General features: G+C 47.0%; 1 protein-coding gene across 1 annotated transcript in view; it reads left to right on the top strand.

The window, feature by feature from the left end:
* Nucleotides 1-25,049, top strand: part of CHN2 (chimerin 2) — a 114,717-nt gene that overhangs the window by 72,907 nt on the left and 16,761 nt on the right. The window contains exon 7 of the mRNA XM_006778972.2: nucleotides 18,975-19,052. Within this exon, the coding sequence (XP_006779035.2) occupies nucleotides 18,975-19,052 (78 nt within the window). The remainder of the gene's footprint in view (nucleotides 1-18,974; nucleotides 19,053-25,049) is intronic.

Raw genomic sequence — 25,049 nt, 5'->3', positions numbered from 1 at the left:
TCCAGCCTTATTAAAATCATAATCCAAACAGCCACTTAAAATGTTATTTGATTTCCAAAGTAATTCTGTTGGTCCTTTTAAAAGTATTGTAACTTCTGGTGTGCTGCCAAATATTTAGCAGCCAGGAATGTTTTCCCTCTGGGAGAGGGGAGGGAATTCTGGTATGTGCCTATGTCCATGGTGTAAATACTCCTACTGTGGCAGATTTCAAGCTGCCAATGTGATGTCGTTGAGTCAAGCTAGGAAGAGATGCACACATTTGAGCCAATCCCAGTACGCCACTGAAGATATTAAAATACTAGGAGCCCCGCGCACGATTAGAAATCGTGCAGTGCCACCCACTCCCTCTCTGGCCCTTGAAGCAGCCACGGCCACTGCTGATCAGGCCCTCCCCCAGCACAGGCGTGCAGAGGCCCCTGCCGCCCCGCCCCCGACGCTGCGCACAACCTCCTCCTGTCTGGTCGACCCTTTACGGAGTCCCGGTTAATTAGCATATTTCTCTATTATATATATATAGATGCTATATTTGACATTATAATACGCAGCCAGGTGATGGCTTTATCATGATGTTCCACAAATGTCTGAATACAAATTTCCAGTTTGCTAGCAATACAGAATTGTGGCAGGAGATACCTATTGGTGCGATGATACCTATGGAGCATTAATATTAATATCAATAATAATAATGCCAATCAGATCCTGATGTTCCTGTCACAATTGAGGGTGCTCAGAAAAATAATAGACATGCCCAAAGTTACCCAAGCTCAAGGTCAGAAAAGTCTTCAGCGAAGAAGACTGCTGGCTGATGGCAAAACTGGAAGAAAACCCAGGTTTCCTGACGTCCTACTGAATGTCTGTGCGTGGTTTCCCAGCGCTGCAGGGGCTGTGGGAGTGCAGTGTTTGCATGTGTACCATTGTTCCCAGCTCACTTGCAGATACCCGTCTTACAAGTATTCTTTTGAAAAGGTCAAGCATTCAGCTAAGCCGTGCCTGTGGTGAACAAGTGCAGCTCCGAGGGTGGGGAGGCGGGGCAGGTGTTACTTGATAGCTCCTGGATCTGTGCAGTGCATGTTGCCCTGGGAGGACAAAGGACAACCGGATACCTCATCTGAGGGCAGCCAGTTTTCATGACCACGTTCTCTGGGGGCCTTTTGCTGTCCAGCCCCCTGCTCACCCCACGTCAAGAAGAGTAGCAATAGCTGTGTGTTCAGAATAAGACCACTAAGCATTTCCCTTCTCAACCAAACCTTGGGGCAGCCAAGAAAAGTCTTTGGGAGAAAGAGTTTATTCTGCAGATGTCGGGGTATAGTCAAAACCAATCATAATCAAAACATAGTAATGACCAGTTGAGGGTGAAGCCAGATTTATCCCCAAATATATTTCAAACAGAGACTCTCTCTGGTCATACATTTTAAATGTCTTTTTCTTTTTTTCTCAATCTGACAAATTCTTGCCCTTCAAGGCCCACCTCGATGTCACTTCTTCACTGAAGACTTTTCTGACCTCCATCTTGGAGTGCCTTCCTCTGATGCAGCATTTCTTCTGCGCTGGTCCTGGTGCACTTGGCACCTACCTTTACTGCAGTTCTTTCAGTGTTTTGTGATTATCTGTTCAGATGCCTGTGTTCTCAGCTAGGTGGAATATTTTCCTCTCAAAATCAAGGCCCATCTCCTATTCTTCTTCAGTTTATTGCACCCACCATAGCCCTGGCCCTGCCCATAGTAGACAGCAAAGAGGGAAGACAGTGGAGCGAGGAACAGAGGGAGAGAGGAAGGACCATGTGGACGGAGAGCGATGTCGCTGAGGAGAGCAAACTTTCCCGTGCCTGCTCATGCCCTGAGTTACCAGAGGGCTACGTGCTCTCCAGGGCACCAGGTCTCAACCTTGCTGCATGAACACCACCAAGGCCTATGTACTTAACATGCAGACTCCTGCCTCCCCTCCCCACCCCATTCTGACCTTTAGGTCCGAGAGGGGAGCGGGACTCTGTGTTTTTACAAGCACTCCAGCTGATATTCTGATCAGTGGTCTGCAGGATGCTTTTGCCAGGCAAGATCAGATGGGTCCAGGAATGCAGACAAGGTGGAGGGGGCAGGCTCAGGTCAAAAGTACCTGCTGGGCTGCAGAGGGCGCTGCACAGCCTGCAGTTTCTCGGACTCACAGGGAGCTGGAGCATCCCAGGTGTCCCACACCCCGTCCCTCTGCACTCAGGCCACATCACACAGGCGACACTGGTCACCCTCATGTTGCAGGGTACCTGACAGGCTCTTGGCATGAGGTGGGCACATCTGATGTTTTCAGTGCCAGTTCAGTTATTGATTATTCTGGGCTGTGGAAGAGCCACACAGGGGCCTAGAACTAGTGATGGTCTGGCCCAGGAACCTGAGATGGGGCCCTGGTCTAGAAGACCTCCAGCAAAGCAGCGACTTGTCAGAGCACTGCCCAGCTGCCCTTGGCTTCCTTCAGACCAGCGGGCTGCCCTGGCTCAGCAATAATAGCACAGTGTCCTCTCCTCAAGTCACACCTGCCCTTGGAGCTGCCATACACACAGCACCAGCAGCCACCTCTGTCCTGGAGGCTGCGTAATAACAGGTTGTCACCTCCATGGAAAGGGCCGCTCCCCGCATCCTCAGCCCCCACAGGCCTTCCTCGCCCAGCCCTCACGCCCTGCAGACCCACCTGAGCCGGCCTCCAAACCGAACTGGAAACATCTACAAGCACTCAGTGGTCCCTGTCACGCTCACTCACATAACAAAGTGTATTTCTTTCCCAGAAGACTGTATTTGCTAATCCTACATTATGTTACTGTCATCAGACCCACATGGGGTATAATTGATTTTCATTTTCATTCTGAGGTGGCTCCGGGTTACAACCACGAATCTCTCTCGCCTTTTATTTAGCATTTACGTGAGGACCAGGAGGGAAACACGAGAAGTCATTATGAGGAGAAACCAGGTGGTGAAAGGGGCAGCTCAGAAGGGCTTGGCTTCCTGGCACGGTGGTGCCCAGTTCCAGTTCGGTGCGTGGGAAGTAGGCCAGGCGGCCCGGGGAGAGGCCCTGGCGGTGCTGAATGGCGCGGCCGTGCCCTGATGTACCTCTGGCTCAGGGCTGCAGTGCTACCACGCTGCTGGCCTGTGACTCAGCAGCCTCTGTTTATGAATAAGCACGTATTTTTAAAATCTTGCACATACTCTGCCTAAACTTTCCAAGCAGATAGGAATCATGCTACAATTTTAACTGCCCATGCTTTTTTTAAAAAAAATTTCTGTGTGTTATATTCATAGATCCCTGTTGACCTTTCAGAGTCCAGGCCCCTGTTATTATGGGCTGCAAAAGGCAGCGATATGTTTTCTCATTCTTGCTTAATTCCAAATGTCCACAGTGAAAGGCAGATGCAGCAAGGAGCTGTTTTCACAGGCTATGATTAGGGGTGTTTGTTGCATAATTGAAGCATAAGTCTCCGTGTATTTTTAGGTGGTGAAGATTCTAGAAAAAGTGGGCTAGGTTGGCTCTATTTGATCTCCTCAACTATGAAGCAAGTTGCACAACTAACTAATTAGCTTCCTAAGGGAATGTCACTGTGGCCGATAGCACAAGACGTACACCCCATGCACATGTCACTAATAGACATTGGATGCTAATGTGGCTTGTCCCAACTCTGCACTCCCATGGCTCCAATATTATGTCATTATCTGGTTACTTGTCCCACCCCCTACCCCAACTTTTACCTTCTCAAGGGCATCTGTGGTCCCAGGGCCAGGAGTGAATGTTTGTGAACATTTGAAGATGGAAAGGGGTCCTGGCTAAGACCTCATTTTGGAGGTCTTAGCCAGGACCTACTATGTCAGATTACAGTAAATCCTCACCTGAAGACATCAATAGCTTCTTAGAAACTGAGACTTTAAGGGAAATGATATATAACGAAACCAACCTTACCATCCACCAACAAAAATCAAGTTCCTACAGCCTATTTCTGGTCATTAAAACATCACCAAACCTCTAAATAAAGACTCCGAACACTTGTAATATTAGACCTTAAAAGAAATGTGAGCTAGACAGACATTTAAGTAAGATGAATTTTAAAAAGTAGCCCTAACCGGTTTGGCTCAATGGATAGAGCGTTGGCCTGCAGACTGAAGGACTCCAGGTTCGATTTCGGTCAAGGGCATGTACCTTGGTTGCGGGCACATCCCCAGTAGGGGGTGTGCAGGAGGCAGCTGATTGATGTTTCTCTCTCATCGATGCTTCTAACTCTCTATCCCTCTCCCTTCCTCTCTGCAAAAAATCAATAAAATATATTTTTTTAAAAAAGTAAAAGAATGATTTTTGAACCCAATGATTCCAGTTCAGGATCATGGGTGATCAGAGCTCTCTTGCAGCTCAGGGTGCAAGGTGGGACCCACACCCTGGCCAGAAGGCCCCCCACCACAGGGCCAGCCACATACACACAACCATGCTCACTCAGGTTGGGACAATTTAGACTGGCCAGTCCACCTAATGCGCACATCTTTGGTAGGTGGGAGGACCCCAGAGTCCCTGGAGAAAACCCACGCAGACCTGGGGAGAACCTGCACCCTCCACGCAGACAGTGGCTCCGGCTGGGAATTGACTTTTTTCACTCATGGATGCTATATAGAAACATTGAACAAAATGACGTTATTCAAGGACCTGCTTACTTGGCCAAGATCCCAACAGTGAGGGGGGGAAACACACACACACACACACAAGAATATGTGTGATAAGCGGGAGATTTTTTTCAATCAAATCAGAATATGTATCAAATACCTCCTATCCAAATTCTTAGTTTCCCTCAGTCACTCGGCCTTATGGAGGCACGTGCTTTCGGTGTGACACATCCACCCAGGAAGATAAGTCCTTTTGCTTTGGCTTCCCTTCGCCCATCTCATCTGCAGAGTTCTTTGTGTAATGATCCGAGGTTGTGACGAAATATCAGAATTCAGGAACGGACAGATGTCATGCCCAGGGGACACTTTTGTGAAATTCAACCAGCCAGAAACTCTGTTGCCTTGAATTTGACAGGGATTCTTTCACAGAAACGTCTGCCCTGCTGTTGCATTAAGTTACACTGAGCTAGGAGGGACCAGTTCCCTGATCCCTTTTATGTGGTTTCAGGTTTTCTCTGGAATCCTGCAGCCTCTCCCACAGCAAGGCGCCTGCCAGGAACGGGGTGGGGCGGGGGCCAGGTTCTCCCACTCGGAAGCCCCCGGAAGGCTCAGGTCCACACATTTGAATTTTCTTAAAATTTATTCTCAGATGGCTTTTCAAAGACCTTTAGGTTTGTGGGAAGAGTTGTCCTATTTCTTCCCTTGTGTGTTTTTTATCTTTCTTCTTCTTTTTTTGCAGCAGTAATTCTCTTTCTCACTATACTCTGGTTTCCCATGGAATTTGGAAATTTTTTTTAAATATGCTTTTACTGATTTCAGAGAGGAAGGGAGAAGGAAAGAGAGATAGAAATATCCATGATGAGAATTATTGATCAGCTGCCACCTGCATGCCCCCTACTGGGGATAAGCCCACAACCTCGGGCATGTATCCTGACAGGGAATTGAACCATGACCTCCTGGTTCATAGGTCGATGTTCAACCACTGAGCCACACCGGCTGGGCTCTTTTTCCATTGCAAGAGGAATACAGCCTGGATAAATCAGATGAGGTGATCCTGGCTAGTCCTCCCCACAACCCCGCAGATCCAACTTTTCCAGCACCCTCCTCCCACCCCCATCCCCAGGTTCTTCATGAGATGACACCTCTGTGGATCAGCCAGAGAGATGTGATTGCCTGAGGACCCAGGAAAACATCTGGTTAATGTGTGGTGGGGGAATGTCTCAAAAATGTGAGACCCCCTTGTTATTCTTTCCTTTGTATTTTTGGGCCTAAGAGTAATAATCTGAAGCTCTGGGGAGATGGCCTGTAGCTCCAAATGTCATGATTTGATGGTTTTTTTCAAGATCAATGATGATTTTTTGAGCATCACCTTGGCTTCAGGACTTTTGGTTAGAGCCTTGGTCTTGGATTCCCAAACCTTTCCAGTGTGGCTCCTTTGGGGAGGGTCATTGGCTGACAATGGAAGGAAGCAAGTGGCCGCTGGTGGCAGGTAGATGAAGCAGAAGGAAGTAAATGGGGATTCCAGAAGCTTCATTCCTCGTTGCTTCTTTGCTGAGACAAGCTACTCTACTTCTGTGGCCTCAGTTTCCTCCTCTGTAAGATGAGAGGGCTCACCAGAAGCAGTCATTGATCTCGGCCCACTGTGTTGTTCCACTTTATGGTACTGACTTACTCTACCTTGTGCTGTAGAAAAAATCATGCTTGTTTGCATTGGGCAACTAAAGCCATACTCTCCCTCCCTACGCCTGGCCAAAGCAATAAATGGCAGGGGAAACCATATGTTTTAAGCAGCCTATTAAATATCCATTTTCCAAGAACCTGCCCTCAGTTACTTATTCATCTAAGAAATGTTTACTGAGTGCTGCACAGACAGGCAGTGTGCTAAAGACAGGGACTCAGTGATGGGCAAGACGGACACAGCCACATAGAAAGTAGAGTCAAAGGGAACCAAAAGGAAAACAGTTATATAAAGAGTGGTTGGAGCTAAGACAGACTCAAAGGCGAGCTTCCTGGAGAAGGGGACAGGAGGCCAGGGGAGGTGGGAAGGAAGAATAGGAGTCATCAAGGTGAACAAAGAAGAATGATGTTGGAGGAAATGGAGTATATTCTGAGGAGGCCCCAGTTTACTGGGCTCCTATGCATAATCCTAGATAAACTCGAAATTTAAGTTACACTGAGCTGAAGAATTTCTTTATTTTGAGGCAATAAAGGGTAGTATTCTCAGTACAATGCCAAGTATGGAGGTTAGTGAAGACTATGAAATAGGGTCCTGGCCAGTTTGGCTCAGTGGATAGAGTGTCAGCCTTTTGTTGAAGGGTCCCGTGTTCGATTACAGTCAAGGGCACATACCTCAGTTGCAGGCTTCTCCCTAGCTCGGACCCTGTTTGGGGCGCATGCAGAAGGCAACCAATGGATATGTTTCTCTCACATTGATATTTCTCTCTGTCTTTCCCCGTCTCTTCCACTCTCTCTAAAAATCAGTGGAAACATATTCTCGGGTGAGGATTTAAAAAAAGAAAAACAGACTATGAAGTAGGCATGAGAAACTTTGAGGTGTGAAATACAGCCGTAATGAACAGCAAAGCCCTGCTCATGTCGCCCTTCCTGGGCTGCAGACACTTGTCTTAGTGTGTGAACTGCCTGAGAGGGAACATGGACTGGCTCTTATTTGGCTTTAGATGCCCAGAGCCTAGCACAGTGACCAGTACTTAGGGGGTGTTCGCTTAATGTTGGCTGTTTCATGAATTTGTTGGTTGATTGGTTGGGTGGGTAAGTGGATGGATGGATGGATGGATGGATGGATGGATGGATGGATGGGAAGATAGAAGAATAATAGATCAAGGGATGAGTAGTTGGATATATGGTGGGCTGGCTGACTACCTGGCTAGGTAGGTGAATGAAGAGGTGACTCGGTGAATGGATAAATGGATGGATGAGTGGATGGATGGATGGGAGAAAGGAGATATAAAGTGTCAGGAGTAGTGCCTGATGCATACATATAATAAATGGCAATTATATACATTTATTGTCTTAAGACTATACTTTCAGGGATCATTTCTATAGTTCATTATATTTATTGTCCTATAGCATAGAAATACATATGTTTATATCTATAAGTTCCCATTTATTTTACCTATTTTAATACTGGACTTGGCACAGTGTTTTTCTCATAATGGGAAAAATACCTGTTGTTTCACATGTGTGTGTTTTTAAATATATTTTTAATTGATTTCAGAGAGGAAGGGAGAAGGAGAGAGAGATAGAAACTTCAATGATGAGAGAGAATCATTGATCGGCTGCCTCTTGCATGACCCACACGGGATGGAGCCCACAAGCCGGGCATGTGCACTGACCAGGAATTGAACTGTGACCTCCTGGTTCATAGGTCAATGCTCAACCAGTGAGCCACGCTGGCTGGGCTCACGTGTTTTATTTGTGCAGAGAAACTAACACAAAGGCACTATGCATAAACCCCCACCATGTGCAGCCCTGCCTACAACCAGGCAGGCAAGTCCCAAGCAGTGACATCCCTTCTCCTTCCACTGCCCCACAGACGGAGTCCTCCTCCTTGGGACCCTGGCAGCTGGTTTGGGGGCTTTGCAGCAGTTTTCCGAAAGGACTCGGGGCACCTGGCAGTGGCAGTTTCCTGGGGATTCATCCTCTTTAAGACATGTCCTTTGGGGCTGAGAGACTGTTTTTTTATCCATCAGGGGTTTAGGGAAACAAGGTGGGTGGATGCCAGGACCTGTGTCAGGGCCCAGAGATCTTGGGACTTCAGACTAACTGGCACCAGGGAGCTGAGAGGTCAGGGTGTGGAATGCTGGGGTTCAGATGACACCCTGGGCTCTGTCCCATGAGACATCACAGCCACTTGGAGGGACCCACAAGAAACAGCACATTGTGTCCAAGTTCTGCTGATGTGCAGGCCTGGGCATGAGAGCTCTGAGGCCATGCCACCTGCCCTGCCAACCCAGGTTCCCAAAGTGCCTTGTAGGCCATCACCTGTGGCCGGTCATCCTGCTCTTTCTCACCTCACGTGACCTCTTCTGCTGGCCCTGAATGACTTGCCATGTGGAAGAGGAAGAGCACAGCATGACCACCCCTCTCCCTACAGTGTCGCCCAGGCCAGTTGGCACAACAAGACTTCTTACATGCGCACTAGTCAGGGCACAGTGGCACCATTAGCTAAGCTTATTTAAAGAGAACTGGTCCCTAATAATAACCACAGTTAACCTCCACTGGGCCCTTGTGTTTTTGGCACCGCAAACAATGTGGATTTTCTGTTTTAATTCTCAGAGCCATCCCAAGGTTAAGTGTCAAGTATTAGTTTTCCAAACACTAGTTCTAATAGCTCCTCATTGGCCTTCCGTGGTTATGGTTTAGTCTGGAAAGTGCCGATACTTCTAAACAGTATTGCAAATGGTAATTTCAAGAAAGGGATATAGAGAGAAATTTTCAATCTTGTCATAGAACAACTGGGGATGAGCAATATTTTAAGGAGCACCAGTCTGAAACCTAAGTGGGTGGTAGTATAGAAGTGGGTCATCAGGAAGCATGCTTTGTGGGCTACGAAGTCTAGGAAACGTTGGGAGATAGGCGTGCATCTAAACCACCGTAGCTGGGTTTGGTGTGACCGTCTTTGAGCATGGTTACTCATTGTATACCAAGTTCGGCCGGGTGACTCCTAAAAGTACTGATGGATTGTTATTAGAGCCATGTCATCGGCTCCACACACTCCCGAAAATGTCTGCTGGATCCCAGGAGCAAGGAGCTCATCTCCTGCCACCCCCTGTCCCAAGGCCAGGTGAGGAAGGTTGGAGTGGAGATTTTACAGGTGCCCCTACAGGTGTTCCCAGGCTGCCTTGCTGTGCACACACTCCCCAAGAGTGTGTGCACAGCTGGGAGGCTCCTTTCTGGGTGCAATGCTGGAGCCCAGGTTGAAGCCACCAGCCGTCTTCATCCCACAGGACCTCTAGAAGCTCCCATTCCTTCATTCTGTTGGGGTTTTTTTTATGCAGACCCTAAAATACACCCCTCTATTTTTTTTTTTTTTTTTTTTTTGGTGCCATGAGGATATTTCAGCATGCATGTCCCAAGGCCAGGTGAGGAAGGTTGGAGTGGAGATTTTACAGGTGCCCCTACAGGTGTTCCCAGGCTGCCTTGCTGTGCACACACTCCCCAAGAGGCTGGGAGGCTCCTTTCTGGGTGCAATGCTGGAGCCCAGGTTGAAGCCACCAACCGTATCTTCATCCCAGGACCTCTAGAAGCTCCCATTCCTTCATTCTGTTGGGGTTTTTTTTATGCAGACCCTAAAATACACCCCTCTAATTTTTTTTTTTTTTTGCCTTTTGGTGCCATGAGGATATTTCAGGTGACAAGGCAGCTTCGCAGCATTTACACATCTTCCGTGTGACCTCGTGCTTGCTCTGCCCTTGGCCTCCGAAGACCCGCCATTTGTGGTTAAAATGCCTCCAGCTTATTCAACTCTCAGATCAAATTGAAATGACTAGATGTTTTTTCATTGTGACAGGTCAGAAAAGAAAAATTTCCCCCACATCACGTAAAGTAAAGGTAGTCTTGGTGAAACTCGGTTGTCAACACCTTCCTAAGATTAGGCCTTACTTGGAAAGCATCGCCTGCATGATCATTAAAGTTAATTTATTCATTTAATTATATATGCATACATGCATATAAAATGATGCCAGGCATGGATCTGAGCAATTTACAACTTACAACTTAAATTGCACATTTAGTTATCGAGAGGCACCAACTATTACTACGCACATTTCACACTGGAGGGAATGAGGCCTCAAGAGGGTAAGTCGGCAGTTCCCTCAGCTGGGAAGGGTTGGAGCAGGAATTTGAACCCAGACAACTTAGCTCCAGGGTCTTTACTCTTAAAACGGCATTCTTAGAAAACAAAAGCTCTCGCCATTTTTAGAGTTTAACTGACATCCCTATGGCCAAGGGGTTTGATAAGCTACAGCATTTTCCCCTGAAAGAGCACACGGCCAACTACAATGTAGCTTCTTTTTTCTTTTTTTTAAATATATATTTTATTGATTTTTTACAGAGAGGAAGGGAGAAGGATAGAGAGTTAGAAACATCGGTGAGCGAGAAACATTGATCAGCTGCCTCCTGCACATTCCCTACTGGATATGTGCCTGCAACCAAGGTACGTGCCCTTGACCAGAATTGAACCTGGGACCCTTGAGTCCACAGGCCAACGCTCTAACCACTGAGCCAAACCAGTTAGGGCTACAGTGTAACTTCTTGCACAGACTTCAGGGGATGGCTGTAACCCTTCAGTTATTGATCAAACTAGAAAAAGGAAGCCATATTTCTTTTTTATTATTAAAAGATTGAAGTTTAAAAACATTAAGATAGAAATTTTTATTTAAAATGGAAGCTCCTCTATCCCCAATCATTATTGAACTATCACAAAATCTCAATTCTCATAGCTATACTATATATGCTAACATGTAATTTTCTGGATTTGAATAAATTTATTTAGAGAAAAACTTTATTCTTTTATCTCCTGACTCTGACTAACAATAATCTATTGTGATAGAAACAGTATTTTTATTTTAAAGCTTTTATTTCTTTTGGCTCAAGGTTAAAATCTCTTCAAAGATTTAACCCCAATCATGTTTTTACATGGAGTAGTGTTCTCTTTGGCATTTTGGGAAGGTTTTCATTTATATCAGTAAAGGCCATAAAGTGGTGTGTTTTAGGCCCCACAGAAAATGAATCCTTCATTAATACTTGCTAGATTAAGAGTTTTCATTTCCAATAATGTTATTTAATCACTTATTTTGCATATCTGAGATTTCCTTTAATTATATTATAGCTGTGAGAACAGACCACAGAAGACTATAATACTTTAGATTTATCCAGTGTCCAATTCGGTTTAAAACTTACCTAATCTTCCCTCTAAGGTAACAAGTTTCTAGTACAGAGCAGAGCTGATGCAAACCAGAGGGAGGAAATGTTTTTCCCTGTGGCAAAATTTTGTGCTTTTTTTTCTCATTCCAATTACGAAGGTAATATAATTAAAGAAATTTCGGACAATAAAGAAAATGTAGACATTTATCTATTTTTTACAGTGATTTCCTATGTGTTGGGATTTTTAACTATATTTATAAGCATAATACATTTATAAATGTGCATCTTGCTTTTTTCACATGGCATGTTACAGCCACGTAATTATTACAGTTGTGCACTTCACAGACACAATTTTTTATTGCTGCATGAGCGTCATACTTACTTAGTTACTTCCTGATGCTAGGACATACATTCCATTTTTATGTTAGATATAATGCTGCTATGAATGTCTTTCTGTATTTAGGATCATTTCCTTAGGATAGAGTCTTAGAAATCAAATTACAGAATCTTAAAGGATATTACTGTTTTGAAACTCTTGATATACATGGGCAAATTACTTTCTGAGACTCTTTTAACAATGTAGACTGCCTACCAATTTCCTGCCTATGTTTGATGTACTTTGTAATGGGATAGAGAGGGGGGCGGGGATGATGTCTAACTTGTGCAGCCTGTGCGGGGTGGACATTGACCAGATGTGTGTTGCATGGTGGAAACAGCTTGGACCTGCAGCCCAAAGATTGGCCTTTTGGCCTGGCCCTATACCTGGCTGGCTGTGAAAACCCAGGCAACTAACTTCCTATGCTGCTCTTTGTAAAATGGGGAGATTGGGCCAAACCAGACACATTTCTTTATAAACTTTTGAGAGTTCTTGATGGTTCTTGGTGCCAAAGGTATTAGAAGATATGAATGCCGGGTCCTTTCTCAGAATCTGACGGCCTGCTGGTGGACAGATCTGTGCAGGCAGCATCACATGAAGTTTAGGAGTAGGACCTATGGAGGCAGCGATCCTGTGTTCAAGTCCAGCGTGTCGGTGGTGCAAGCTGGAGCAGTGAGAGCTGTCCTAGCCCGGGTCTCCTCGCATATGAAATGGGGATAATAATGCTATGTCACAGGACTGCCGTGCTGAATAAACAAGACAGCGGTGCATGTGCCTGGCACAGTATGTGCACAATAACCGTTAAGGTTACGTTTCTCCATTTTGTTGCTGGTGTGATTCTAATATATTTGGTGAGTTTTGAGTGTTAGGGACCATGTGTGCTGAGGCAGGCTTCCCCCAAAGAATAGCATATTTTCAAAGAAACGGGGTCCCCAGATTCTAAGCATTAAAAAAACATGGGGAGCAGAAACCAGCACAGCAGTGTGCACGCAGAAAACAGCTGGACAAAACCATTTGATTGCTTTTCTTTCAATAAAGACGCACCTTATTCCAACTGCTGACCAAAGGGCCTGCAGAATGGCAGCATGAGGCCGTCTGGTACACTCTGCTCTGCAAATCGCCAAACTGCTGAGCTCCAAGAAAATGTAGTTCAGCAAGTGATAGCCTCTGGCAGAGGTATCTCTTAGCCGAGTGAGCGACAGTGGCAGAGGGGGTCAGAGAGAAATACACGTGGGTTCTACCATACAGTAAGGAGCCTTAAACCAGAAATGGATGATCTCTGGCTTTTGTAATGAAACCTGTAAGTCAGTCATTTTGGGCACCTAGCTCTTTGGCTAGAGGGGGGGAGTCCCAGGATAACAAGGAAAATACAAAGAAAGGGAGATGAATACGGAATCCAAGAAGAGAGGCAAAGGGGGCAAGAAAGACAGTGGCAGCCAAGAACTTCATCATAGCTGAGGCTCCCTGAAAATTGGCATTGTTTACTCAGGTCCTAGTTTTACAAGTGTTTACCTAGACAATTGTTAAGCAATTTTAAGAGTCTTGACTCAACAAACAGTCTACCCTCTCAGAAATAACCCTGCCATACTTTCCTAAACTTGGCATTTGGGAAACTTGACTAAGATTTTTTAAAGTTCGCACTTAAGTAAATTTGTTTTGCTCTTCCAAAAACTGCACACAAAAACAAAACAACAAAAAGCAGACGACCACATGTTGAAATGTGTGAGGTGCTTCACACAACCTAAAAAGTCTTTTCCTGTAATGTGGATTGTCTTTTGTGTCTTCATCTAAGCAGACCGTGAGAAACATCAGCTCTTGTACTGTCTTGATTCTCGTACTGTCAGCCTCAGCACAACAACTGGAGAAAGGAGATGGGCGGGACCACAGTTACGCCAATCAACCCAAGACGCTTCAGATGATTTGCTTCTAAATAAGGTCATTGGGTCCACTATCAAGACCACACAGGCCCTTCAGGTTGGGATGAATGCTAGTGCTGGGGATGAAGGGAAATGAATCATCAGAGAAGCAGTGAAGACCAGTACCTGGCCCTTTTGTATCTCTGGATTGAGAGTGGCCATCTGTCCCCGATAAGAAATTGGATGACAGCTGGTCCTGCTGGGCCATCAGAGACCAGGTCTCTCCTCCTTGGACCGGGACTCAGCAAGTGTGGAGGTCACCGGGGGTTTTAGGAGTCTGCCTGGTCAGCCATTGATAACCTGATGCTTCTTGGATGGATGCAAATCAAGCCAGGGTTATTCTGCTTTAATTAGCACAGGGCAGGAAAGATGGCCAGCTCCCACCAGCCTCTCTCATTTCAACAGTCATGGGAATGAGCTTGCAGTCAGTCATGTCTCTTTGTTCTCTTCCTCCTCTTTCAGGGCTGGAAACCACAAGCAAAGACTGTAGCAGACACTAGGGAGGTGTTCCCGTAAGGAAGATTTGTCAATAGAAGGAAGTGTTCAGGGTACATAGCATCAAACAGGCTGGGCTTAGCAGCATTGAGAAAACCACCCCTTTGATTCTCACTCAGCAACTTGGGCTTATTTCCCTTGGTATTTATAGTTTTTTCACTTGCTGACAGGGATGCCAGATCTAGGTTCCCACAGCAAGACCATAATGGAACTCACCCTGCCCCTCTCTCCATATATATTTTTTCAGACATTGAAATAAGTAGTAAGCATTCATTCAGTAAACCCATATCCAGCCATTACAAGTATTTAAGTGTGATCCACAAAGAGTGAAAATAAAAGGAGAAAACAGGTTTCCCCCCACAGTTCTGGGTTGAATGAATGCCTGCAGCACTTTATATGTTTCTGGGCAGGATTCAATGTTCTGAGGCTTTGGGGAAATGACACACAGCCCAGACTCATCACCCATCCCCAGAGCCCCAGATGTATGTGTGGGATGAGCAGTGAGGGACTAGGAAAACATGGCCATGATGACTGTGGCTAAAGTTAGAAGGCATTTTGATGGATGGCAAGGAAAACAAAGAGACTGCAATAAAGCAGGTCTGTTTATTCCAAGTGCCACAAAACTTTCCTGAGTGCCAAGCTAGTGTTGGCCTCAAGCTAGTCACTAGAGGTATAGTTAATGCAAAAACTGCTTGACCAGATATAGCAGGCTAATTTTTAAGTTGATAATTTTGTATGGCCCCACAAATGATGTTATAAGAATCCAAATGGCCCTTGGCAGGAAAAAAGGTTCACCACCCCTGATCTAATGAATGTATACATTTTTAAAAATAGGTCAGATAGAAAATGTTGTTAGAAAAACTACTGTTAGCAGCTGTTCGTGCATATAAGAAGATGTATTAGTCATTGTGGGGGATGGAGAAGAAACCCAGCCACTGTCCTGGAGAAGGTTGGAAAGATGAGCTCTGTGTGGTGGAGTTATTGAAGAGGGACCTTTTCACCAAGAGACGTTTGTAATCATTTTTCCTTTAGTAAGAGGGTGATCTGGGGTCACCCACACTCCTCACAATAATGCTTTCTCAATGCCAACACTCTGGTTCCTTGCAAAGAGACACTTTAAATGAACAGTGTCTAGTTCCTCCACGCGTCTGAATGTGTCCTGTGTTTGGTAAATTCTATTGAGCACATATCTGAAAAAGAAATCACTATCACCAAGAGAAATGAAAAATTACTTGTTATAAGTAAAGGCAGTGATGCAAGAGAAAACATTAAATCCCCTTGTATTCAACCACCCATATACCGAGAGGAAAAGGATACCCTTTGGCCCATTTTCCATTGAAAGGGTTATTTTATCAGATTCTAAAACCATGAATCCATATAATTAGCCTCATTCAGATCACAGAATCTGTTCTTCCACAGAATGGTTCAACATCAGAAGGTCTCTTGATTTGCTAGCCGTGGAGGTTTGGCAAGAGACCCTTCTCCCTCCTGTCTTTTTGCCTGTTGGCTAAGGATTAGAAGCCTTTCCAAGGTGTGCCATACCTTCACTCAGCCCTGTGAGTGGCAGATGGCCTTTGAGATTGGGCAATCTCAAGTTGGGAAAGAGGGCTAAGAAATCCAGTGGAGCCCATCAGGAGGGCAGACCCCTGGAGGCTCAGGTCCTTGGAAGCTAAAGCATCGCCATGGGTGATTGTAGGATGGGCCAGGAGATCCCACCCCATACACCTTTGCACACCTTTCTTCACAACTCTGGCTTCCTATACCAGTACAGGTACTTTCTGGCAACTTATATTTAGTCAGTGCTACCATGGCAAGGAATTTTATTAGACACCCTTGTAGGGAGAAAACGGTGAATTAGACATAGAGCATGTCACAATGAGTTCTCACAATGAGATCTGTAACCAAACCTGTTACACATCACCCCGCTAGAAGATAGAAAGTGATAAGCACAAAAAAGGAAAATGTGGGGAAACCCAATGGGACTTCAGAGGAGAGAGTATGCCTTCGGTGAGGAGGTGAGAGAAGTCTTTTTGGAGAAGGGGGCACTTTAGTTAGGATGTGAATGTTGGTGAAAATGTAGACATGTTGAAATGATGCTGGAATGTGCTATAGGACAGAGCAAGCTACTGAGGTGAGAAGTTGAGTATGTCAGAGAAGAGGTTTGGTAGGATTTGTGGAGGGGGTGGAGGGAAATAGATGAGCTGGATAGAGTGGGGCAGTCCAGGGCATGGGTAATTCATGGAAAATCATTGACACCTTCTGAGCACGTGGACAGTGACTGGATTAAGAAGATTCTTGTGCTGTGTGTACAGGTGGACCAGAGGTATATGAAGGGTTTGAGTCATTGCGGGGCAAGCATTGGTAAGGAGGGGAAGACTTGGCCAATACTTCAGATAAAGCATTTGATGGGACAGGATGGTGGATGTGGTACCACAGGCTGACTAAGGCACCAGGACTTGGTGTTCAGGAACTTGAGTGATGGACACACATGTTCTGGGTTCTAGTTCTGGCTCAGCCACTTAAACCAGCTACATGTTCTTGGGCAAATTGCTTCACCTCTCAGTGCCTCAATATCTTTATCTGAACAGTGGGAATAAAAGTCAGTTCCTCATACACATGAGCTGAAATTAAATGAGTAAGTGCATGCAACACAGTCTAAAGATTGTCTAGCACAATATAAGTCATTCTGCTCCATAGCTCAATATAAACACTGGCTGTTGTTGAAGGTCACAGAGGATGAAATGGGAGAGTTCACTTTTGAACCAAGCTGGAGTGAGTGTGATGGCCAGGAATAAAGACTTCCATAGGAAGTGATTGATCTTTTGTTACTCTCCACAAAGCTACTTGCAGGGGCTGGAACATGGAGCCGTGTTACAGTAGAGGAAAGGTTGAAATCCATGGACCATCCATCCATGTAATGGTCCAGCCGTCTATGTTCTTCTCGCTTTCTAGTTGCAAAGGCATTGGTTTTATTGCCTGGCATTAGCTGCATTAAACTTTGCCAACAGATCAGGACTTCTTCCAAGACATAATGACTTCCTCACTTCTGTTAGTGGACAGATAGATCAGGGACCAAAAAACCGTGGTCCTAAGAGAGAACATCAAATAGATGATGCTTTTTGAAGAGCAAGGAAGGCTTTAGGCTTATGCACTCACAGAATGAACATGGAAGATGTCTTATTTCAAGGAAAAGCAACTATGATGTTTTGGTTTGGGTTAAGGAATGCGGTCTGTGTGGATTGGGGGTGCTGCCTGTTGCTGGTGGGAGAAGAGAGACTGGGGTTATCCTGGAGCAGACATCCTACCTCTTGTTTTGAAATTCTGGCTGTAGATCTCACAGCTGAAATGCTATGCCTTCTTCCCTGCCCCGTTCTGCTCGGACTGCTCTAATTTAAGGCATGCGTGTGAATGAAAAGTGGACTTTCACTCAGACTGCTCTAATTTAAGGCATGCGTGTGAATGAAAAGTGGACTTTCAATTACTGGAGCAGATTTCTTTTTAAAAAGAGACTCAAGCTTGATCCCAAATAATTAAACAATCATCAGGTTTAAAGGTTTAAAGTTCAGCCCAGGATGGAGTTCGGAGCCCCAAAATAATTAGATGCAGCCTCAGGCTTTGAACATCAGAGCTAGTTGTGTGTGTGAGTGTGCGTGCATGATTGTGTGTAAATGTGTGCATGTGTGAGTGTGTATGAGTGTGTACGTGAGTGTGTGAATGTCTGTGTGTGTGCATGTGAGTGTGTGTGAATGTCTGTGAGAGTGTGTGTGTGAATGTCTATGTGAGAGTATGTGTGTGAGTGTGTATGTGAGTGTGTGTGAATGTCTGTGAGAGTGTGTGTGTGAATGTCTATGTGTGATTGTATGAGGGTGTATGTGTGAGTGTGTGTGTGAGGGGGTGAGTGTGTGTGTGAATGTCTATGTGTGATTGTATGAGGGTGTATGTGTGAGTGTGTGTGTGAGGGGGTGAGTGTGTGTGTGAAAGTCTATGTGTGATTGTATGAGGGTGTATGTGTGAGTGTGTGTGTGAGGGGGTGAGTGTGTGTGTGAATGTCTATGTGTGATTGTATGAGGGTGTGTGTGTGAGTGTGTGTGTGTGAGAGTGTGAGTGTGTAAGAGTGAGTGTATGTGTGATGGTGTGTGAGTGTGTGTGTATAAAATGTGCTAGCAAGCAGGAGAGGTCTCTCCTTGGCAGTGTGCGTGGCCCCAGGAATAGAGCTGCCTGCCCCGGCCTCCTCCATTGATTCTTCAGTGGCTGCCTGGCTGCGGCATCTGGGGGTTGCTGTGCACATGAATGTGCTATTGTTCCAGGCACACGTCGGCCTTAAGAAATAGCACAAAACAGGCCCGTCCTTATTCAGAGGCAGAGCCGCTCCATCCCGCAATCCGGCCCTTCCAGGTCACATGCCCGAGGCCACTGCAGACGGGACAGAGGCAGCTGCCTCAAATCTGCTGCCTAACATTAGCCACCGCTCCCCAAGCCCCCACTCCCCAGCTCCACGGGGGACACACGATGTTCTCCCAGGAACTGTGGCTGGAAAATGAGAAAAAGTGTGCGGTGGTTCGGAAGCCTAAGCCGGGCAGGAAGCGGCAGGAGCTGCTGGCCGTGGCCTGGGGGGTGAAGGTGGGCGTGAAGGGCGGCTTTCTCTGGCCCCCTCTCAAACTCTTTGCCTGTCCACAGATCTCCTCCCTGGTCAGGAGGGCCGCCCTCACGCACAACGACAACCACTTCAACTATGAGAAGACACACAACTTTAAGGTAAGCCAGCCTCTGCCTTCTTTCTTCTGTTCTGAGCGGGCGAGGGGCCAGGACAGTGTGTGATTCCATCTGGTCTCTGATGCTAAAGTCACCTGACGGCTGCCCCTTGCTCCCCGCATGTAGCTACTTGCTTTGGATCTGACCTCACAGGCGACCTCAGAACGCCTGTGCTTGAGGGATGCCTGGAAACACCTCGTGCACAGTAACTGAGTCCTGCAGAGTTGGGCCCATTCCCGCTTCAGATTGCCGTGTCCAGGGAAGGAAAAGCAGAGCGTGCCCCGCCGGTGGCCTCTGAGACCCGGAGTCACCGGGCAGTACTTTTCCACACAGCATGGCCACGAGAACGGTGCTGTCTCTGAACAAGTGGGCACAGTGGCCCGTTTCACATTCTGTGTTTTGTCTTCTGCTGTCCCTCCTTTGGTCTGTGTGTAGACAGCTGTGACAGCAGGCGATGACGGCCGATACCGTCCAGTCGCTTCTGTTTGTCCTCTGCGTGCGGGCAGCACCCCGGGCGCCTGGCCGGGCTCCCTGGGGTCGCAGCCTTGATCCTGCTCCCCAGACCAAACAAAAAGATGCGGAGAGTTGGTGGGAGTTCAAGTGGGTTTTCCCACGTGTATTTACAAACTGGAAACACGGCTATCTGCATTTCAGACCGGCCCCGGTGGCCATGGCCTGCCATCAGGAAATGATGCTTGTTTCCTTTGCCCTAGAGTGATTTCTGTATGGGGTGGCGGGGGAGGCTGGTGCCAGACAGCCTGCCCTGCGTGCCCTGCCTGCCCTGCTTTTCGGTGCTTCTAGAGTCGGTGGCCTTGGAGTTCTGCCCCAGCAAAGGGCCTGACAATTTGGAGGCTGGAGGGCGGGGAGATCAGGATGAAAGAAGCAGGAGCTGCTAATTGTGACTTGCCTTTTTTTAAAAAATATATTTTATTGATTTTTTTACAGAGAGGAAGGGAGAGGGATAGAGAGCTAGAAACATCGATGAGAGAGAAACATTGATCAGCTGCCTCCTGCACACCCCCTATTGGGGATGTGCCTGCAACCCAGGTACATGCCCTTGACCGGAATCGAACCTGGGACCCTTCAGTCCACAGGCCGACGCTCTATCCACTGAGCCAAACTGGTCAGGGCGTGACTTGCCTTTTTTAACTCTCCTTTCCTTTAGGGCCGGCAGCCTGGGGGCTGTTGGAACCGGCACAGCCCTTTGTGGGAGCTGGCCTGGGAAAGCTGTTCTGTTCTGCTGCTCTCTGGTCCTTCATGAGGACAAATGTGTGTCAATTAAATCTGCATTCGCGTCGCTGTGGTGCGTTCGCTGTGCGTCTGTTTTTGGAAAGCGAGTGGGTCGGCCTCTGCACGCTATAACTGAATGAGAGCTGGAATAGTTCAGCCCTCCGCATTGAGCGTGAGGGGGAAGAGCTGCATTACAGGGCTCTTGACATTTCTTCCACCACCGAATAGTGGCAGGTCTAATTTGGGGTATAAAAAGCTTTTATGGCTTTTTTCTTTTTTCCTTTCCTGCTTTCTATCTTAACCCTCATTGATGTTTTTGCCTTAAGAAGGAATCTTTCTGACTTTGGGCAGAAATCCTGATCCTTTGCATCTAGTGGATACACTACCATAGGGTGGGAGGGTGGATCTTCTTGGACTTGCAAATTCTTTCCCTTCCTCTTGAAAATTCCAGTTCTTCTGGCTTTCGGAGACAATTGGAGTTATGCCTTATATGGAGTTATGCTTTGCATGGGGCAGCTTCTCTCTCTCTCTCTCTCTCTCTCTCTCTCTCTCTCTCTCTCCATATATATATATATATATGACCTTAGCTTGTCTGAAAAACATCATGAGCATAGGCAGTTGATTGATACTTTCAAAACTAATTTCAGTGTTTTAGTCTTAGGTCTATGAATGGGAAATGACATTTAAAACAAAAAGATCGTTGAGTCTTATTTTCTTAAATAGTCCTGTTGGCAACAAGATCGCTATCAATCGCTTTATCACTGAAAAACACCAACTGCTTTTTAAATGTGCGCTTAAAACATCAGTATCTGCTCCACGTGACTTCTTCTTACTTACAGCCACTGAGAGACGTAAAGGCGGGGAGCAGGCCCGTTGTTAGAGGCTGCTTGAGCCAGACAGGAGCAGTGCTCTTCCGCCGCTTAAATGGCGTCTTTGAGACGCAGCAGGCCCTCGAGTGGCTGTGTCAGTCGGCTGTGGCTTTCAATGGTACTGCTGGTGCCACTGTCCTTAAGAATGAGTGGCTGGAGCTGGAGCAGTGCTTCCCTCTGTCACTCCTTGCCCCTCCCACCCTCCATCCTCATTCAGCCTCTCTTCACATCCCCCCACCCCCATTGTCTTTGGAGGAACCTTCTAAAACCAGGGTTTTTTAGTAACAGGCCACTGAACAGACCTGAAGAAAATAAGTTCCCATCGAAGGCCCCTGCCATCTGCTTGGAATTAGCATAAAATTAAGACGTAAAACACAAACTTTTTGTTTATGTTGACTTCTCATAGACTTTATCCTGAAACTTCCTTAATTTGTAATTTGGGTTGTTACTGAAAGGCACTCTGAGTACGGCACAAAGCAAATGCTCAATAAAAGGAACAAGTAATCACACTGTCATGCTGATCAGTGAATGAGCCCCAGGAGGCCCTGTCAGGACTCTGGTCTAGCGGCTTCCTCGCAGAGGTTCCCATCTGCCAGTCAATCTTAATGCCTCACCCACAGGATTGTTTTGCCCCGTCAAGACTGTTCCCCCAGCTAAAAAGTGGTCCCCTGGCTCCCCCAGGTACCTCATCAAGAGGGATGAATGGAAGCCCCCAACCCGGCACGTCCAGGGTGGGAACTCCCTCTCCGTTCTTTCAGAAAGTGCCCAGTCCTGCTCCTGAGGCCATAGCTACTGTCCTCGCGTTGGAAAGTGTGTCTAGGAAAAGCCACCAATCGGCTCTGGAAACAAAACTTTTGGAAGCAAGTTCAAGTTGTGCCTCATTTTGTGCAATAATTTTGTACTTTGCCACCCTGTTTGCAGATGATGCTATTTTAAATCCTAAATTCCCTGGGGTTACTTGTGCATCCTGGGCCTAAAAGGAATTTGTTGAAGGAATAATGAGGTTGATGGTCTCCTCTCAAAAATGAACCATTTGATACACAGAAAGCCACTCCATTACTTTACTTGCACTACGTCTGCATCTCTGTTCATCTGGTTGACTTAGGAGGTACTCTCCTATAAAAGGAATAGCTCACTTTTAGGTGGTCTATCCTCATAACACCTACTGGCTGAGCGCTAAAAATCCTTAAGCTGGCAGGCCCCGGAGCCCCCAGATCTGGGTAACTGTCCCTACTTCCCCACTTAGCACAGTGATGGGGTAGCTGTGGCCAGCTTTGTACTTGAGCTTTGGCCAAGGGCTTAGTTCTCCTAGTCTCATTCCCTCGTCTATAAAATAGGAGCATTGTAAAGTTTATAGAATGCCTGTATATCACTTATGGTCTCTGGCACCCAATACAGTTAGCTGCTCTCATTATTTTATTATCATCTTTTTGTGTCTATCATTTCTCTTGTGTTTTTGTGTTTAGCTTTCGCTGTCTCTGTATTTATTATTTCCTATCCTGACTGGGCCATGCCTTTCTTCTTTCTATCATCTCTTTCCTCCTCTCTCATTAACCACATGTAAGAAAAATGAAAGCGTATTGTAGGCAGTGCAAGCAACAGGAGTGGAAACTTAGAGCCAGGAGGGAACAGGGGGCAGAGAGGACCCCATCCTGGGGAGAGAGGGGCTCGCAGCTCATCTGGATGATCAACCGAGGCAGCCCAATCATAGCGGACTCACTACCCGGGGCTCTGTCTCTCCTCTGCCCACTCACGTTCTTAGCAGCCTTCCCAGGTCTGCATGTGTGTGTACATCACTGGCTCCTTCCACCAAATTCTCTCCCTCCACCAGGCACTGCAGGAACACCCTGTATGGGATACAGATGGAGAGCAGAGGTCCAGTAAGTTCTAAATATTAAGAGCAAACCACTCTGCCCCAACCTTACCCCATGTTCCCCCAACCCCTGACCATCCACCCCATCCCCACGAGTGCCAGATAACTCACTCCCCACCCACAGTTGCCTCATCCCTGGCTTGTTGCATCTGTGTTAGCACGTGTGTTAGTTGTGCTGTGTCCTTCCCCACATGTAGCCCTTGTCTGGGTCACCAGACTGTGCCAGGGAGACGGAGACTGTATCAAGGTGCGTGAGGCCAGCTCTCTTTCCTCATTTGCCCGGAGGGCCTGGCTGTGCAGTGCCACTCAGTTCATACATGGGGAACTGGGGGCGGCACACACATGCCCGGTTACTCCTCTTGTCCAGCTGCCTTTGTGCTGACTCTCAAGAGCGGCCCTGTCCAGGCAGAAGTTCGGTGGTTGCCCACCTTACCTTTTATGTCCCCCACTATTGATAGATGGGGCTGCCAGCAGCACCCGTTCCCCATGGTGGTCCCTGCCGTGTGCTCCTGCTCACAGGCCTCCCGCCCATCAGGTGCCAGGACAGGGCCAGTCAGGAGGCTGAGGGTGTCTGGGAGTGACGGCACCACCACCACCCGCCTTGGGTTTGGAGGCTCATTTACGGTTTCTGGGCCCAGCACTGGCTTTCCTTCCGTTCAGTCTGGTGATCACTTGCTCTGGGATGAGCCACTTTGGCTTCCCAGATGCCCACTCCTCTCTCCCCGTCCTCCTTGATCTCATCAAAATGCGCAGCCCTTCGTCCTGTCATCTGCCTGCCTCACGTGGGCACAGGCAGAAGTCGGCTTCAGCAATGGCTGTGGGCTTTATTTTCTTTCTTTTGTTTAATCATCAGAAAAGGCTGTTTGCACAGAAACAAGTCTGGAACAACTGGCAGGAAAGGCACACTCATCGCCTTGAATATAAACTGAGGGACTTGCCGTGAGGCCGGCAGACATGGGCTTGGAAATTGTGTTTTTATGAAGAAAACATGGGGTCTGCTCCCAAAGTGCAGTGAGGAAGAGCCACTTTTTTATCTGCCTCCTACTGGGCCCGACCCCACCATTATAATGACCAGAAACTCCTGGTTTTCAAGAAATAGAACCCCTGGAAACTGTCATAAGCTAAATGCGAGGCTATGGTGCAGGAGGGGCTCATACACCCCCAGGGACCACTCAGAACTCAGGAGGTAGGACACAGGAGCTAAGAGTGTGCCTAGACCCAGCCTCTCCTTCTCCTCCCCCTCCCTCACTCCCTCCCTCCATTCTTTTCCCTCCCTCCCGACCACTTCATTGCTCTCTGCTCTCTGGATATCAGCTTCATTGATCTCTCCCGGCACAAAAATGCCTTAGTCCGTATGGTCTGCAGAATATGGCTGATGATAACTCCCTGGTTTGTTTGTTTGTTTTTATCCTCACCTGAGGATAGGATTTTGTTGATTTTAGAGAGAGGGGAAGGGGGAGAGAGAGAGAGAGAGAAAAACATCGATTGGTTGCCTCCTATACACACCCCAACCGGAACTCAAACCTGAAAGCTAGGTCTGTGCCCTGACCGAGAATGGAACCCACAACCTTTTGGTGTAGGGGATGATACTCCAACAACTGAGCCACCCAGCCAACCCACTCCCTGGTTTATATGTTACCAAACCAGCAACAAAGCCCCAATCCCAAGCTTCCAGGGAGAGTCAGAATAGCTTGACCTGGAGCAGGTGTCTGCCCTGCTCAGGTCCCTCTGGCCCCTGTAAGCTGGCAGGTGGGGTCCAGGATGCCTGGGGCAGACAGTGCCCAGGAGGTGAGTGAAGGAAGGAGTCCTCCCGCGTAGATGGCCTGGGGAAGTCAGCTATAGCTTTTCCCTCCTGGTTATTAACTTCACACTGAGTTTTTTCTATTCCAAAGAACAGAGAATCCAAAGAGGCTATCCGAAATGACTAAAATGTCTGACTCTGCCATGTTACAGCCATAGGAACACTCTTTTTGTGTTTTGTTGGGAGGGAAAACAGCACCAGTGATTGCTGTCATATTAGCTGGGTGT

Source organism: Myotis davidii, unplaced genomic scaffold, assembly GCF_000327345.1.
Source record: "Myotis davidii unplaced genomic scaffold, ASM32734v1 scaffold168, whole genome shotgun sequence".
In the NCBI taxonomy this organism is placed as follows: domain Eukaryota; kingdom Metazoa; phylum Chordata; class Mammalia; order Chiroptera; family Vespertilionidae; genus Myotis; species Myotis davidii.
The sequence above is the reverse complement of the archived record's forward strand: the minus strand, read 5'-3'. Positions and strand labels throughout refer to the sequence as shown.